This window comes from Haliotis asinina, chromosome 6 (assembly GCF_037392515.1).
Source record: "Haliotis asinina isolate JCU_RB_2024 chromosome 6, JCU_Hal_asi_v2, whole genome shotgun sequence".
Classification (NCBI taxonomy): domain Eukaryota; kingdom Metazoa; phylum Mollusca; class Gastropoda; order Lepetellida; family Haliotidae; genus Haliotis; species Haliotis asinina.
The window spans coordinates 48,668,231-48,681,944 of record NC_090285.1 but is presented as its reverse complement, the minus strand read 5'-3'; the positions used below and the strand labels follow the sequence as shown (position 1 = coordinate 48,681,944).

General features: G+C 39.3%; 1 protein-coding gene across 1 annotated transcript; it reads left to right on the top strand.

Moving 5' to 3' along the window:
- The first annotated feature begins 9,769 nt into the window (after positions 1–9,769).
- Positions 9,770–12,047, top strand: LOC137287933 (uncharacterized). The gene is made up of 3 exons (XM_067820306.1): positions 9,770–9,800; positions 11,127–11,288; positions 11,893–12,047. Exons 1-3 carry the CDS (start codon positions 9,770–9,772, stop codon positions 12,045–12,047), a joined length of 348 nt encoding a protein of 115 aa, XP_067676407.1.
- The last annotated feature ends 1,667 nt before the right edge of the window (positions 12,048–13,714 follow it).

The following is a 13,714-nucleotide window of genomic DNA, read 5'->3' as shown; positions in this document are numbered from 1 at the left end:
GGCACAATACATGGTAAACATTTGAGTGTATTTCTTGTGAACAGAATGTAATCAGTCCCTTTAAAACTGAGCCCACGTTGCATGAGTTAGTGAGCAAACGAGCGAGCAGGCGCGTGTGCGTGGGTGCGTGCGTGCGTGCGTGCCTGCGTGCATGTGTACCCTGATAGCTACTGAATATCAGGCAGATAAACATAATGACAATAGCGGTTAGGACATGAAGAACGATCATGATTTTATGCTTCAAAATGAACTGGAACAGTACACACTTCTTCTTGTCGTATACTGATAATTACAGCTAAAATCTGTCGTTTAGTTTGTAAAGAACATTTGCGGTATTTTAGATTTTTATTTTTTTCAGTTTGACAGTATACGTATCCTTTCCTAAATCTTAATTTACTTCCATTAATCCATGCAGAATAAATAACGAATTTATAGGCCACATAACAATAGATTATTACTTATTTTTTTCAAAATAAGGTAACTTGTTTTAAAACAGGAAAACACCTGTTTTAAATATAGGTATTTATCCTAATTAAAGTACACCGTAATTGCAATGACGTTTCGTTTTTCAAATGTTAAATGTTTGCTCTATCAAAGTATGAAGGTTATTTAGAATTTCATTTCGGATAAACTTAAATGGTAAAAATAGTGTTGTGGTTATTTTATGCATGGATGTGTATGTACAAATTAACGTTGGACGCCAACTTGGTAAAGGCAGGTTTTTATCAGTTAGATACTCAACTGACGAGGATATTTTATCATTTAATCAGTTATCACTTCAGACAGGCATTTCCCATGATAACTTACCTACAGAGGTATTTTACCTGGCATAATATGTGCACACTTTATAACGTGATTTTATGTTAAGTACATGGTGAAGAACAATCGTTATGCTGCTAATTTGCCTGAGTATGTTATCATAATATATTTTCATACAATATCGAGTGGATACATAGCTTATTACATGTCCCATATTTCAAATGGGAAATTGTAGAAGTCAAAACATTGATTACACAGTTTCGTTTTCTGCTGACTTCACTCCTTTCTTGTGCACAACTTGGGACAATAACCATTCCAGACTTTTGTGACCATTTCATTCAAAATGATGTACAGATTTTAGTATTATTTTATACATATGATCACTAAGTCTTGTATATTGCATCAATATGCACTATCACTTTTTAGTTTTTGGAAACACGTCTTTTACGGACTTGATTCAAGTTCCAAGACTCTTTATTTAGTATCAAAGGTCTCCGGCCCATAGTATATGTATATATAGTGTATGTATAGCGAAGTCATTATTATACAATGCGCATCATTAACATTTATAATGGTTCAATTTCTCATCATCAGAATTGAACAGTCGTGTGGTCAGAGTGGTGTAGTGGAAGTTGGTGTAGTCGGAGTGGTGTAGTGGGAGTTGGTGTGGTCGGGGTTCTGTAGTGGGAGTTGGTGTGGTCGGGGAGGTGTAGTGGGCGTTGGTGTGGTCGAAGTGGTGTAGTGGGAGTTGGTGTAGTCGTAGTGATGTAGTGGAAGATGGTGACGTGGTTGTGGTGTAGAAGGTGTTGGTGCAGTAAAGATGATGTAGTATACAAGCCATGAAAAATCAAAATCGGAAATGTTCACAGAGTTACATTTTTCACTGTACTCGTGACAATAGTTTTTTTTCAACGTTACAAGTTTGTTTCGCAATTAAATACAGTTCATGCGTAAAAAGTACCTGTAAAAAGTACCTTTAAACAGTATGGAATATTTTGCAAAATCTAGTTTAGAACAGATGACTGAAGTAGGTGTCTACATTGACACTTTCGATGTTTAGTATAGATGTTGGTCTTGAAGGGTTCATGCTATCGTTGTTCAATCAGAGACACGGGCCCTTGTCAAGATCAGTACAGTAAGGTCGACAAACAGTTTTCGAAAGCTACTTAGGAACCGGCCACTTACTATAGGGGTAATCAGTGGAAATCTGTCTCTTAAGGGAAGCTTCCATTGTATAATAATTATAATTATGTATAGTGCATTTAGTCAGACATGGTCTATGATTATACGTAGCATGCTTTACCACATCTGTGAAAAGCAGTAAAAATAAGTCATTACAGTGTTCAATAATTAACCCAAACCTTCTCTCCCACGCCTTAAGAAATGGCCGTGACCATTGCTGCTGCGTTTAAAGAGGTCAAGTGCACTTTGTTTCAATCGCGAAAACACACATGCACGTGCGCATGGCTTTCCCCGGCAGTATATTAAGCTGTGACGACAACCCTGCGTGAGACGGACCGAGTTTGAGCTTTCATTTGTTGCGGTGAGCGTTTATAATCTGTGTTTTGTTTTACGTGGAAAGGATTTCTTAAATTAACAAGCACAATGTTAACTTGGAAATTTTAAAAGCGTAAGTGACTGCATTCTCTGCATTTTTAGCCTCGTTACAGTTCCATTTATTGAAATTGCGCACCATGGAATGATGCAATAGAAAGGAGAAACTTGTGCACACACGGTTAACAAATGAAATAGTATTGAGCAATAATACTTTCACATCATCAAAAGCATGTACCCGTGAAACAGTCATGCAAAATGAGCTGCCTTGGTGGAGCAAAATGTTAACATTAAGGTTGAAGTCACTTTTGGACAGAGAAGCAATGTTCATTAAGATGTATAGCCATCATGAGCACGAATGCAAGCTTCTACACGTCTTTGCATTGTCCCAATCATGTTCAGCGGGATTAATAACATCCTGTGACCTTGCATGCTAGTCCATGTTTGATGTTGATCTAAACATCGTGAACAACTCTCCTTTACATCCATTAAAAATAAGCAAGGGCCGGCTTGTTAAAAGAGGTACGATTAGAGGTAGTTTTAACCGATGAGCCTACAGGTGTGGAACATGTGGAGTACATTAATGCAACACATATTTGCATGTTTCTGAGGGTGGCTGTATAATGGCGTGAGTTTTGTTTTGAGAAATCAATTTGACAGTCGCTAATTTTTATGTATTCTTTGAACATTTTCTTTCAGTAATCTGTGCCGGAAAAAAATCGTTATAGATATTAATAACTGAAAGTATTTCACTGAAACTACCTACAGCTTAATTTTTGGTGAGGAGTACATTTCATGTTTTTCGCTCAAGTTATGAATCCCTAAAAATATGTGAACTAATTCATTTTCTTCACTCGCCAAATTGAGACGTGACAGGTTGCGTCTGAATATTTAGGTAACACATTCAAAGCTACACCTGAGGCTTTTTTACGTATAAACAATGAAAACAGGCCATGCCTGAAGAACAAATCATCGGATTTCAGAAACGTGCTTTATTCTTGAACTCAACTGAAATTCGTGTTAACGGATAAAGATTCTTTTGCAGCCGAAAGGTGAAAAATGGCAGCAATTTTCCTTGTTTTTGGCTTCATTACGTATGTACCTTACCCAGACATATTAGTTCATGCTGTCGAAGTGGGTTTACAGGCTCGGTCTTTATTTGTTTGATCGATGGCTGCAATAGTACTCTCAGTGAGTGAGTGAGTAAGTTAATATTTAACGTCACATCGGCAATATCTCAGCTATATCGTGACGAGGACATTTAATATTGAAATGAAATATATATATATCTATTATAAAACCTGTCGACGAGGGACAGTAAAACAACTAGAATATCACAGATGAGAATATAAAACTAGTAACTATACCTAAAACAATTTATCTATAGAGGACAATACAATATAAAACTGGGCTATAGATTGCTAACAACTGAAAGTAGATCACCATACTAGGGTCCATGGGGACTTACTGTACCTTTGCTACCTGCATGGACCCTTGCTGGATTTAGATCATCCCCTCAGCCGTCAGCAATTTGGGAAATCTAGCCATGCAAATAAAAAGACACTTATGCTACGATTAAAAACGTGAAAGTTTGAATTTACTTTGAATGTTTGTGGACTTACGTACCCTCTCAGGGGGACAATAGTTTTACAGTACTTCAACCCCCTTTGAGGATACAGCCACTAACAAGCACAGTTACCAATTCAAACTTCCAAGAATAAAATATTTATCTATTTACAATTCAGTCAATAAAATCTAATTCTTTTAAAAATGCAATGATTAAATGAGAGCTTGTGTTATTAAAAAGATCCTTCAGAGTTCGTGAATTAAAATACTGATCCCTTGTGATGGAATACTCAACACAGTCAAGCAGGATATGCTTGACTGTGATTCTTCCATCACAAGGGATACAAAACGGAGGATCCTCACCTTTAAGCAAATATTTATGGGTATATCTTGTGTGGCCAATACCACATCGTCGCATGATGACCTCCTCAAATCTGGACTGACAACCCAAGTAGGTGTATCCAATATACGGTTTTATTTCATGTAATTTATTGATACCTACTTGAGTGTCCCACTTCTTCTGCATCAGATCACGGATATACGTTCTAATGCAAGCTTTGTAATCTGAATATGGAAGAAGAATTGGTGTCACAGATTTGTTGAGTGCCGCTTTCGCAGCAAGATCGGCCATCACATTCCCAGAAATACCTACGTGACTGGGTAACCAACAAAAGACGATGTCGTATTGGTCAGTAGCAAGAGTATTATACAGTTCAATAATTTCAATTAAAAGTGGATGTTTACGAGAAATATTTTTAATAGCCTGAAGGCAAGAAAGAGAGTCGGAATATATTATATACTGTTTACGTTTCGGGTGTCTTTGAATATATTTAAGAGCTGTTAATATGGCGTTAGCTTCTGCTGTAAAAATAGAACTATTATCTGGTAATCTAGAAGATATTGTTCTGGATCCAATGACAGTAGCACAAACAACTGCACCACCGTCCTTGGACCCATCTGTAAATAAGGATTTGTAATTGTCATATGTATGTTTCAATTGATTATAGTCTTGTTTATACTGTAATTCATTAGTTTCTGATTTTTTAAATGTAGTTAATGTTAGGTCAACCTGTGGCCTAACCAACTGCCAAGGGGGAGAGGAAAGAAGACGGAAAGGAGCTATATTGTTCAGCTCAATACCAGCAGCAGCAATAAACGGCTTTATTCTGAGCCCAAGAGGTGGAACAAGAGAAGACATTTTGCTAAACAAATCCTCATAAATAGGATTGAAGACACAGCTATATGCAGGGTTAGATTCGTTAGAGTATAGCTTTGTGATATATTGTAAAGATAGTTTAATACGGCGTTGTGCAAGAGATGGTTCATCGGCCTCAACGTAAAGACTGTCAATAGGTGAAGTTCTGAAGGACCCAAGACAAAGTCTTAGACCTTGGTGATGGACAGGATCAAGAAGTTTAAGATTGCTTTTGCAGGCTCCACCATAGACGATGGAGCCATAGTCAAGTTTAGAACGAACGAGTGATCGATATAGATGGAGAAGGGTAGCTTGATACCCTCCCCATTTTGAATTTGAAACCACTTTCAACAAGTCAAGTGCTTTCAGGCATTTAGTTTTAAGAGATTTAATATGTGGTAAAAAAGTTAAATGTGAATCAAAGATTAGACCCAAGAATTTGGCTTGCTTCACAACTTTAATGGGCGTCCCATCTAGAGACAGTTCAGGGTCTTTATGGGGTTTGTATTTACGACAAAAATGTATACAGTTAGTTTTCGATTTAGAAAATTTAAAGCCGTTTTCAAGACACCATTTATCTATTTTGTTTAAACACAACTGCAATTGCCGTTCAATGGTATGCTTATTTTTACCACGACAAGAAATATTAAAATCATCCACAAATAACGATCCATCAATTGAATCGTTTAAAACTTTTCATAAACTGTTGATCCTGATGCCAAAAAGAGGGACATATAAAATACTGCCTTGTGGAACACCCTGATCCTGATTGTAATGATCAGACAGGGTAGAACCCACACGGACCTGGAATTGTCTGTCATTTAAACAGTTGGCAATAAATTGAGGCAAACGACCTCGCAAACCAAAGTCATGTAAATCCCTCAAAATACCATGTTTCCAGGTTGTGTGATATGCTTTTTCGAGATCAAAAAAGATAGACACAGCATGTTGTTTATTCATTAGTGCGTTTTTCACAAATGATTCCAGTCGCACTAAGTGATCGACAGTACTTCTGTTTTTACGGAAACCATACTGTATATCTGTGATAAGAGTATTTGTTTCCAAGTACCAAACAAGTCGATTATTTATCATGCGTCCCATGGTCTTGCAAAAACAGCTAGTTAATGAAATCGGACGATAATTGGATGGATCAGTATGATCACGTCCAGGTTTAGGTATTGGTACTACTATGGCGTCACGCCATGAAGGAGGAAAATTGCCCGATGTCCAAATATCATCAAAAATATTTAGGAGCCTTTGTAGACAGGATTCTGGTAAATGTTTCAGGAGCTGATAATGTATGTTGTCAGCTCCTGTAGCAGTGTCATGAGCTTGATCAAGAGCAGTATGGAGTTCATGAATAGAAAACGTTTAATTATAATCTTCCCCATTATCAGAATTGAAATTAATAGTTTTCTTTTCTTGTTGTTTTTGATATTGCTGAAATTCAGGTATACAATTAGAAGAGGAAGAATGTTTAGCAAGGGTTTCACCTAGTTTATTAGCAATATCTGATTTATCAATAAGTAATTGATCTCCATGTTTAAGATGATGGACAGTAGATTTAGTACCTTTACCTTTGATTTTCTGGACCATGTTCCATATCTTGGACATAGGTGTCCGAGGATTTATTTTGGATACATGATTTTGCCAAGATTGGCGTTTGTTCTGTTTAAAAGTACGCCGTGCTTTAGCATTTAAAATCTTAAATTTATTTAAATTATGCACCATAGGATGGCGACGGAAATAATGTTCTGCCTTTTTCCTTGCCTTCCTAGCTTGTTTGCTTTCATCGTTGAACCATGGTTTTCTTATGTGTGGAACTACAGAGGAATTTGGTATACACTCATCAGCTATGGAGTCCAGTTGATCAGAAAAGCATTTAATAGCATCGGGAACGTCAATAACACGTTCAGGTTTAAGCTTTTCAGCACTCAGTGTTTCATATAAAGCCCAGTTAGCCTTTTTAAAATTTCGTGGACTGACCATTCAAATTCATTTATAAGTTCGGAATTTGTCAATGACAAGTCAAGAGCAGAATAGGTCCCTGTACCAGGGTGTAAATATGTGTTGGAACCATCATTATAAATACATAAATCATTGTCAGAACAAAAGTCCTCCAACAATTTGCCTTTAGTGTTTATAGTTACACTACCCCAGAGTGGGTTGTGTCCATTTAAATCTCCCATTATAATACAGGGCTTCGGGAGTTGGTCATACAGGGCTTAAAGATCAGTTTTGGCAAACGCCGAAGATGGCGAAATATAGAGAGAGCATAGCGTAAATGCTACATGTAAAGTAATTCTCACAGCAACAGCCTGTATATTAGTATTTAGTGAAACAGGGCTTTGAATAACGTTTTGTCTGACTAGAACGGATGACCCGCCAATGGCTCTATCACCCGGAGGTGAAAAAGAATGATATGCATTAAAATGACGAAGGTCAAATGTATCTGTTTGTTTTAAATATGTCTCTTGGAGACATATCGCTGAAGGTGTAAAATCCTGGACTAATAGCTGTAATTCATGATTGTAAATTAGTCCTTAATCCTCTGCAGTTCCACTGCACAATCTTATTGGAATAAACTATCTTTTAGGGGGATTTATTGGGGATCTACCCGCACTCTTTTGGAGGGCGACAAGCTATGAGCCCTAGAATGGACATTTTCAGAAACGTCCATGTCTTCAAGAGACCCATATGTATTGAGCAATTGAATTTTATTTTGTGACCCTTTAGGAGCCCTGCCACTTTGTTGTTTTGAAACATCAGGCTTAGGCTTAGATTTACCTTTTGCAGTTTGTTGTTTATCGGCTGTAGATTGAGACTCAGTGCGTGACTGTGAAGGTGATTTGTGATCAGAAGAAGACTTTGATGTTCCAGGAAGTGATTCCTCAGTCTGGGATGACATAGCTGGGTATAGAAGTTGTGGAGAGTCGCTGTTGACCCAAGTCAAGGTAGTTTGGCAACTTGTAGATGATTTGTTATTTTAGAGCTGCGTACAGATGGTGTGTTTGCTACTGTAGCATAACTTTCTGTAAGGTCAGATCTCTTCACCAGTTTTTTTGCCTCAGAAAAAGAGATGTTTTGGGTAAACTTTAGTCTGTTTATTGCCATTTGCTCTTTCCAGATTGGACACTGTTTTGAAGAAGAAGAATGGCCGCCTGAGCAGTTGGTGCATTTTTAAAAATCACTGTCACAATCTTCTGTTGTATGCGTCTTCTCACCACAGTGTGCACACACAACAGACAATGTACAGGTATTTACACCGTGTCCATATTTTTGGCATTTAAAACATCTGAGTGGGTTTGGGATGTACGTTTCAACTTGGATATTGCAATAACCTGCCTTCACTGATTTGGGAGCATTTGGTGATGAAAAAGAAAACAGATAAGTATTCGTTTGGAATGTTTCATTGTTTTTTTTCGGGTTGAAAAGCGCTTCACATACAGCACACCTTGATCTTTCATTTCACATGCTATATCAAGTTCGGTCATGTCAGCAAACAATCGATCCCGATCTCTGATGATACCTTTACTCGTGTTCAAGGTCTTGTGAGCAGAGACCGTGACCGGAATACCCACAAAAGATTCAATACTCATCAAGTTGGTTGCTTGTTGTTTCTTGCTGCACTCAATTAGTAAGGCACCCGAACGTAAGCGTCTAATGTTCTTAACATCTTAATACCTTGAATACCCTTGGATACTGCAAAAGGGTTCAGCTTTAATGGTGTCTTGTCAGGAGTCTCAACAACAAGGAAACGTGGCCAATACTCAATCGATAGAGACTGTCTGTGGTCAGTATCAACAGGATCAATTTCAAGTGGACGTGTTTTTTTTGGTTTTTTTGTTTTTCTTCTGGCATAAGACTCTAGGCAAAGTTCAAAGCAACATAAGTCAACATCAAACTTGTTTTAGACATTAAAGCCAAGACCAAAATCAATCAAAATCAGTTCCAAATCATACTTGTGCAATGATAAATAAATTTATTGTCTATACACAGGGCTTGGCATGACCAGACGATTGGTTGAACCGGGCCCATTCAACCTCCCGTCTAGGTGAAGTAAGGGTCGAAGGGGCGTGTTGAGCAAAGGGAACACGATTACAGGCCCCTAGTGCCCTCAACCCCCAGAATCCCGTCTTCCACCGACACAGGGCTGCAACCCACGGCAAACGGGTTGGTGGACCAAATATCCCCCCGGGTCCACAATGGGTGTGTCGGCGAGCTCTTAGCATTACCCAGCACCCACCACGAGGAGGTGGCTCGCCACGGGTCCCCAATAGTACTCTCAAGCGACTAACATGCTTGTGGTGCGGTGAAGTAGTCTAATGGCTAAAGCCGTAGGACATCACGCCGTAAACAGGGTTTGATTCCCCACATGATTAAAATGTGTGAAGCCATTTCTGTTGTCACCCGCCGTGATTGTTGGAGTATTACAGAAAAAGGCACAAACAACTCGCTGAACCCATGCTTATAACGATCAGTGATCGACTGGTTGTGCTGTCATTTTATCCGAGTTAAACGGGTCTGTACTTTGAGAACTGTATGCTCTACATTAGATTTAATAACAGCCATCTTGTAGCAGAATTATTGCCCACTTTGACATTCCAAACGGTTGCCATGGCTTGGTAAATAAATGTGTTGTTGGTAATCGCTAAAATTTTCTTTTAATATTTCATCTTACATGCCGGAAGCGCGATGGGTTTACCCTGTGGACATGTAACGGATGGTAGGTGGCGCCATGGTTAAAGCGTTCGCTAACGCGCTGAAGGTCCGGGTTCGATTCCCCTCATGGCAACAGTGGGGAATTTCCGGGATCCCCGTTTGACATTGAGATATTGCTAAAACTGGTTTATACTCTACCAGTACACTTCGGTAACACTAGAGTGAAAAGGCATTCAACATTCGCTCCACTACATTCTTAGTTTCGTTTGTTCATGTGTATCCGTATTAATGAAGTTTTGTTATATGTGGTCATGCAGGCTACCGCCCAGGCCGTTGTACCCCCGGGCTATGTATTGGACAGTAAGTAATGCCACTTTATTTCCATCAACATTTAGCATTTACTTTGTAGGATGTCGGCAAAATGTGTGTACATGAATACATCGTTGGGACAAAGTTGAGTGGTAGCATCTCTCAGGTCGGACATAAAGAAAACAAACGTAATATACTCTTCAAAAAAAAGTAGGGGAACTGTACTTTTAAGGTACGATTGTCTGAATCGGGAGATATATGGGATTGAATCAATGATGCAATAATAATGTTTTGAGAATGCATCACCACGTGCAGTTCATTCAAAACAAATCTGTTCGTTCAGTTATCCCCCTTAGGTGACCGAGTATGACCTGAAAATTTCAGATTTACAATTTTCAGTTAGTGTGATTTGGTTGGCCCCGAAACCCTGAGCATGCACAGAGGCAAGAAAATTATCGAAAAAATAATCTACAGTGATTTTTTTTTTTATCAACCTGTCTGATGAAAGTCAAGATTCGTACTCACTCCCCACCATCATGCACGTGTAGGCGGCTCACATGTTGTCCACGTGCTTTCCATGTATTGTTTGCGCGTGGCGATCACGTGAAATGATGCTGCATTCACAAGATAAATGCCATTATAACGTTCCTCAATGGGTTTCTTTCTACCAAACGTCGAAGTTCAGGTTCTAATTTCCTTTGGAAGAGCATATGTAGCCTCGGCAAATCTACACCTTTTGAAGGTGTCTCGGAGGGGTGGTGTCATTGTCTCCTCGCCCCTGGATCCGTTAGTGTAGCGACAATCATTCAGATTACCGTAGTTCTATATTTCATAGTACCATGCAAAATGTTTCACTTCCTCGTAGTTAGATTGGGTAATAATTGAATTGATTTCCATTTAGTATTAGAATCGGTGGGGGTCGCATCGTGGGTAAACGTTAGCTCGTCACGCTTGGTCCTGGGTCCAATCCCACCTCAATGTACAATGTGTGAAACCCATTTCTGGTCCACGGCGTAAAACTGAACTCATATTTACAATGGGTATTGGTAGTCTGGCGTTAAACTGATGCTTGTGATTTCAGTCGAACCAGATTGTGGAAAAAATGGTATCGCCGACGCAACAATAAATCTGTTGTCCGATTATGAAGTCGAGGCTAAAGCCTTTTGCGCAGGCAATAAGGAAGTCAGCTTCACCTCCAATGATGGCGTGTACTTCACCTTGCCCGTGTCCTATCTAGTCACTGGTGGGGGATCTTCTACCTGCAAATTTGTGGTAGGTATCTCTTTATAATACACCGAGCGATACATTCTGTATGTTTCTCGTAAAGTTGTAGGTTTGAAAGGTCGAACGTGCACCTTTTTAGAGTAGCATTGCACCAAACAATGCTTAATCACAGCGTACTGCTGGTTTGTTTTTGTTTTTTTTGGGGGGAGAAGGGGGGGGGGGGTTATATGGGAGGTTATATTTTATGCCAAGTATCACGCAACGTGACAAGGCTAAGCGTCCTTCTGACACGTATAGATCCGGGATTGGAACTGATCTGCAGTCACCCATACTTGCTCACTTGGTTGGCACGTCGTTGCAACCGTATTGGTAGATCGATGCTCGTGCTTTTGATCGATGACTTCTCTGGTTCAGAGTCGGTTATTTCCATATAGCTGAAATATTTTGCTGAACGAACTCCCTTGCCTTAACCAGTAAAGCATGCTTTGGTGGATGGTGCGTCCGAAAATGGATCACATGTGGCACTTGCATTGCCCGGCAAGTTAGTCTGAAACCTTACCACAGCATACTACCTCACAATCACCATCAATGCGTTTTAAGGGTGATGGTCTATTTTCTTCCAGAAAAAGAAAGATGCATTGTTTACACAATTCTGGTGATTGTGGCATTCGGCAGTCCGGGTAGCAGGCTGCCCCAGACCGATGAACGCTACACAATCACCTGCTCCTACCAACCTGGTGCCAAGAAAGAGAGCTCACCCATTAAGGTTAAGCCTTAAGCCATTAATAGTCAACACGTCGCGTCTCAATTGAGTAAGTGAAGAAAATCAACTAGTTTCACTTATTTTTAGGGATTCATAACTCGAATAGTATGAAATTGTCTTCATCTATGTGGCCATAGTCAACACAATGTAGCAAGAGCGCCAGTGTCTTCATCTACGTGGCCATAGTCAACACAATGTAGCAAGAACGCCAGTGTCCTCATCTATGTGGCCATAGTCAACACAATGTAGCAAGAACGCCTGTGTCTTCATCTACGTTTCCATAGTCAACACAATGTAGCAAGAACGCCAGCGTCTTCATCTACGTTTCCATTGTCAACACAATGTAGCACGAACGCCAGTGTCTTCATCTACGTGGCCATAGTCAACACAATGTAGCAAGAACGCCAGTGTCTTCATCTACGTGGCCATAGGGAACACAATGTAGCAAGAACGCCAGTGTCCTCATCTGTGTGATCATAGTCAGCATATTGCAGCAAGAGCATAAACATTCTCTTTGATATGGGCTTTATCAAGAAAATCATTATCACCACTACCATGGACACCACTATCCTTACAGATATGTGCATACTCCACATCTCAGTAATAATGCATAATCACCAATAGCAGTAACAGCACTATCTCCGTCGATACATGCACACAGTACTGGTTACATCACTTGCTCAATGAAATGAGTGAGTTTATTTTACGCCGCTCTTTAACAATATTCTAGTAGCATCACGGCAACTCAAACACAAAGAAACACACCAAGGACCACATGGTTTTCGTGGTTTTCACCCATGATGAAAAGATTTAAACTCATCAATACAAACTCATCATTTTCCTTTCACATTTTGACAGAACACTGCTTAACGCTTCTAGTTCACTTGCCGTAGAAATGAGACATGCTATTATTTTTCAGTCGACATAAACATCCTCTTTTCATGTAGTGTCTTTTCAAATATATCCCCAACAGAAAAAGCTAAGCACTACCCAATATTCAGTGTTAGTGTTTTTATAGTTCATATCATAATCCATAAAATGCCCAAATATTGAATATTTGGGGTCTTTAACATTTTTGGTTGAGCATATAATTTCTCTCTATATATTCAGAACATTCGTTTTAATAGATTACTATGTTCATTAGCTTGTTCGTGGACCTCTTTGTTTGTCGTTCAACGTTGCACACAGCAATACTCAAGCTATATTTGGACCAGGCAATTCAGTGATCAAGAGCAGCGATCTACGCAGTGGGATACTATGACCACATGCCAACCAAGTCAGAGAGGGTGACCACCCGATCCCGTTAGGCATTGGTTGCCGACAAGTAATTCTATCCCAATATGCACGTTTTGTCTATGGATCTGCCGACTCTGGAGGTATTACTGCAGTTCAAGAATCGATACATTTACTCTTACCACCCAGTGCATGGAGTGTATTTCTCATTATAGAATGTGACACTTACATTGTAACTCTTTTATAATAGTTTTATTTCGCTGATGCCATTACCCACCGATTCTTAACTTATAAACTGCCCATCAAAGCTTTTCAGAATAAGATATGTAATTTATACAGAAACATTTTACCAAATAAAGGTATAATAAAAACACAGTGCTTAGTCTCTGTTTGTCAAACATTCGCAGGATACTGATTGTGGATAATGATGTCCACACCGTTAAAACAAA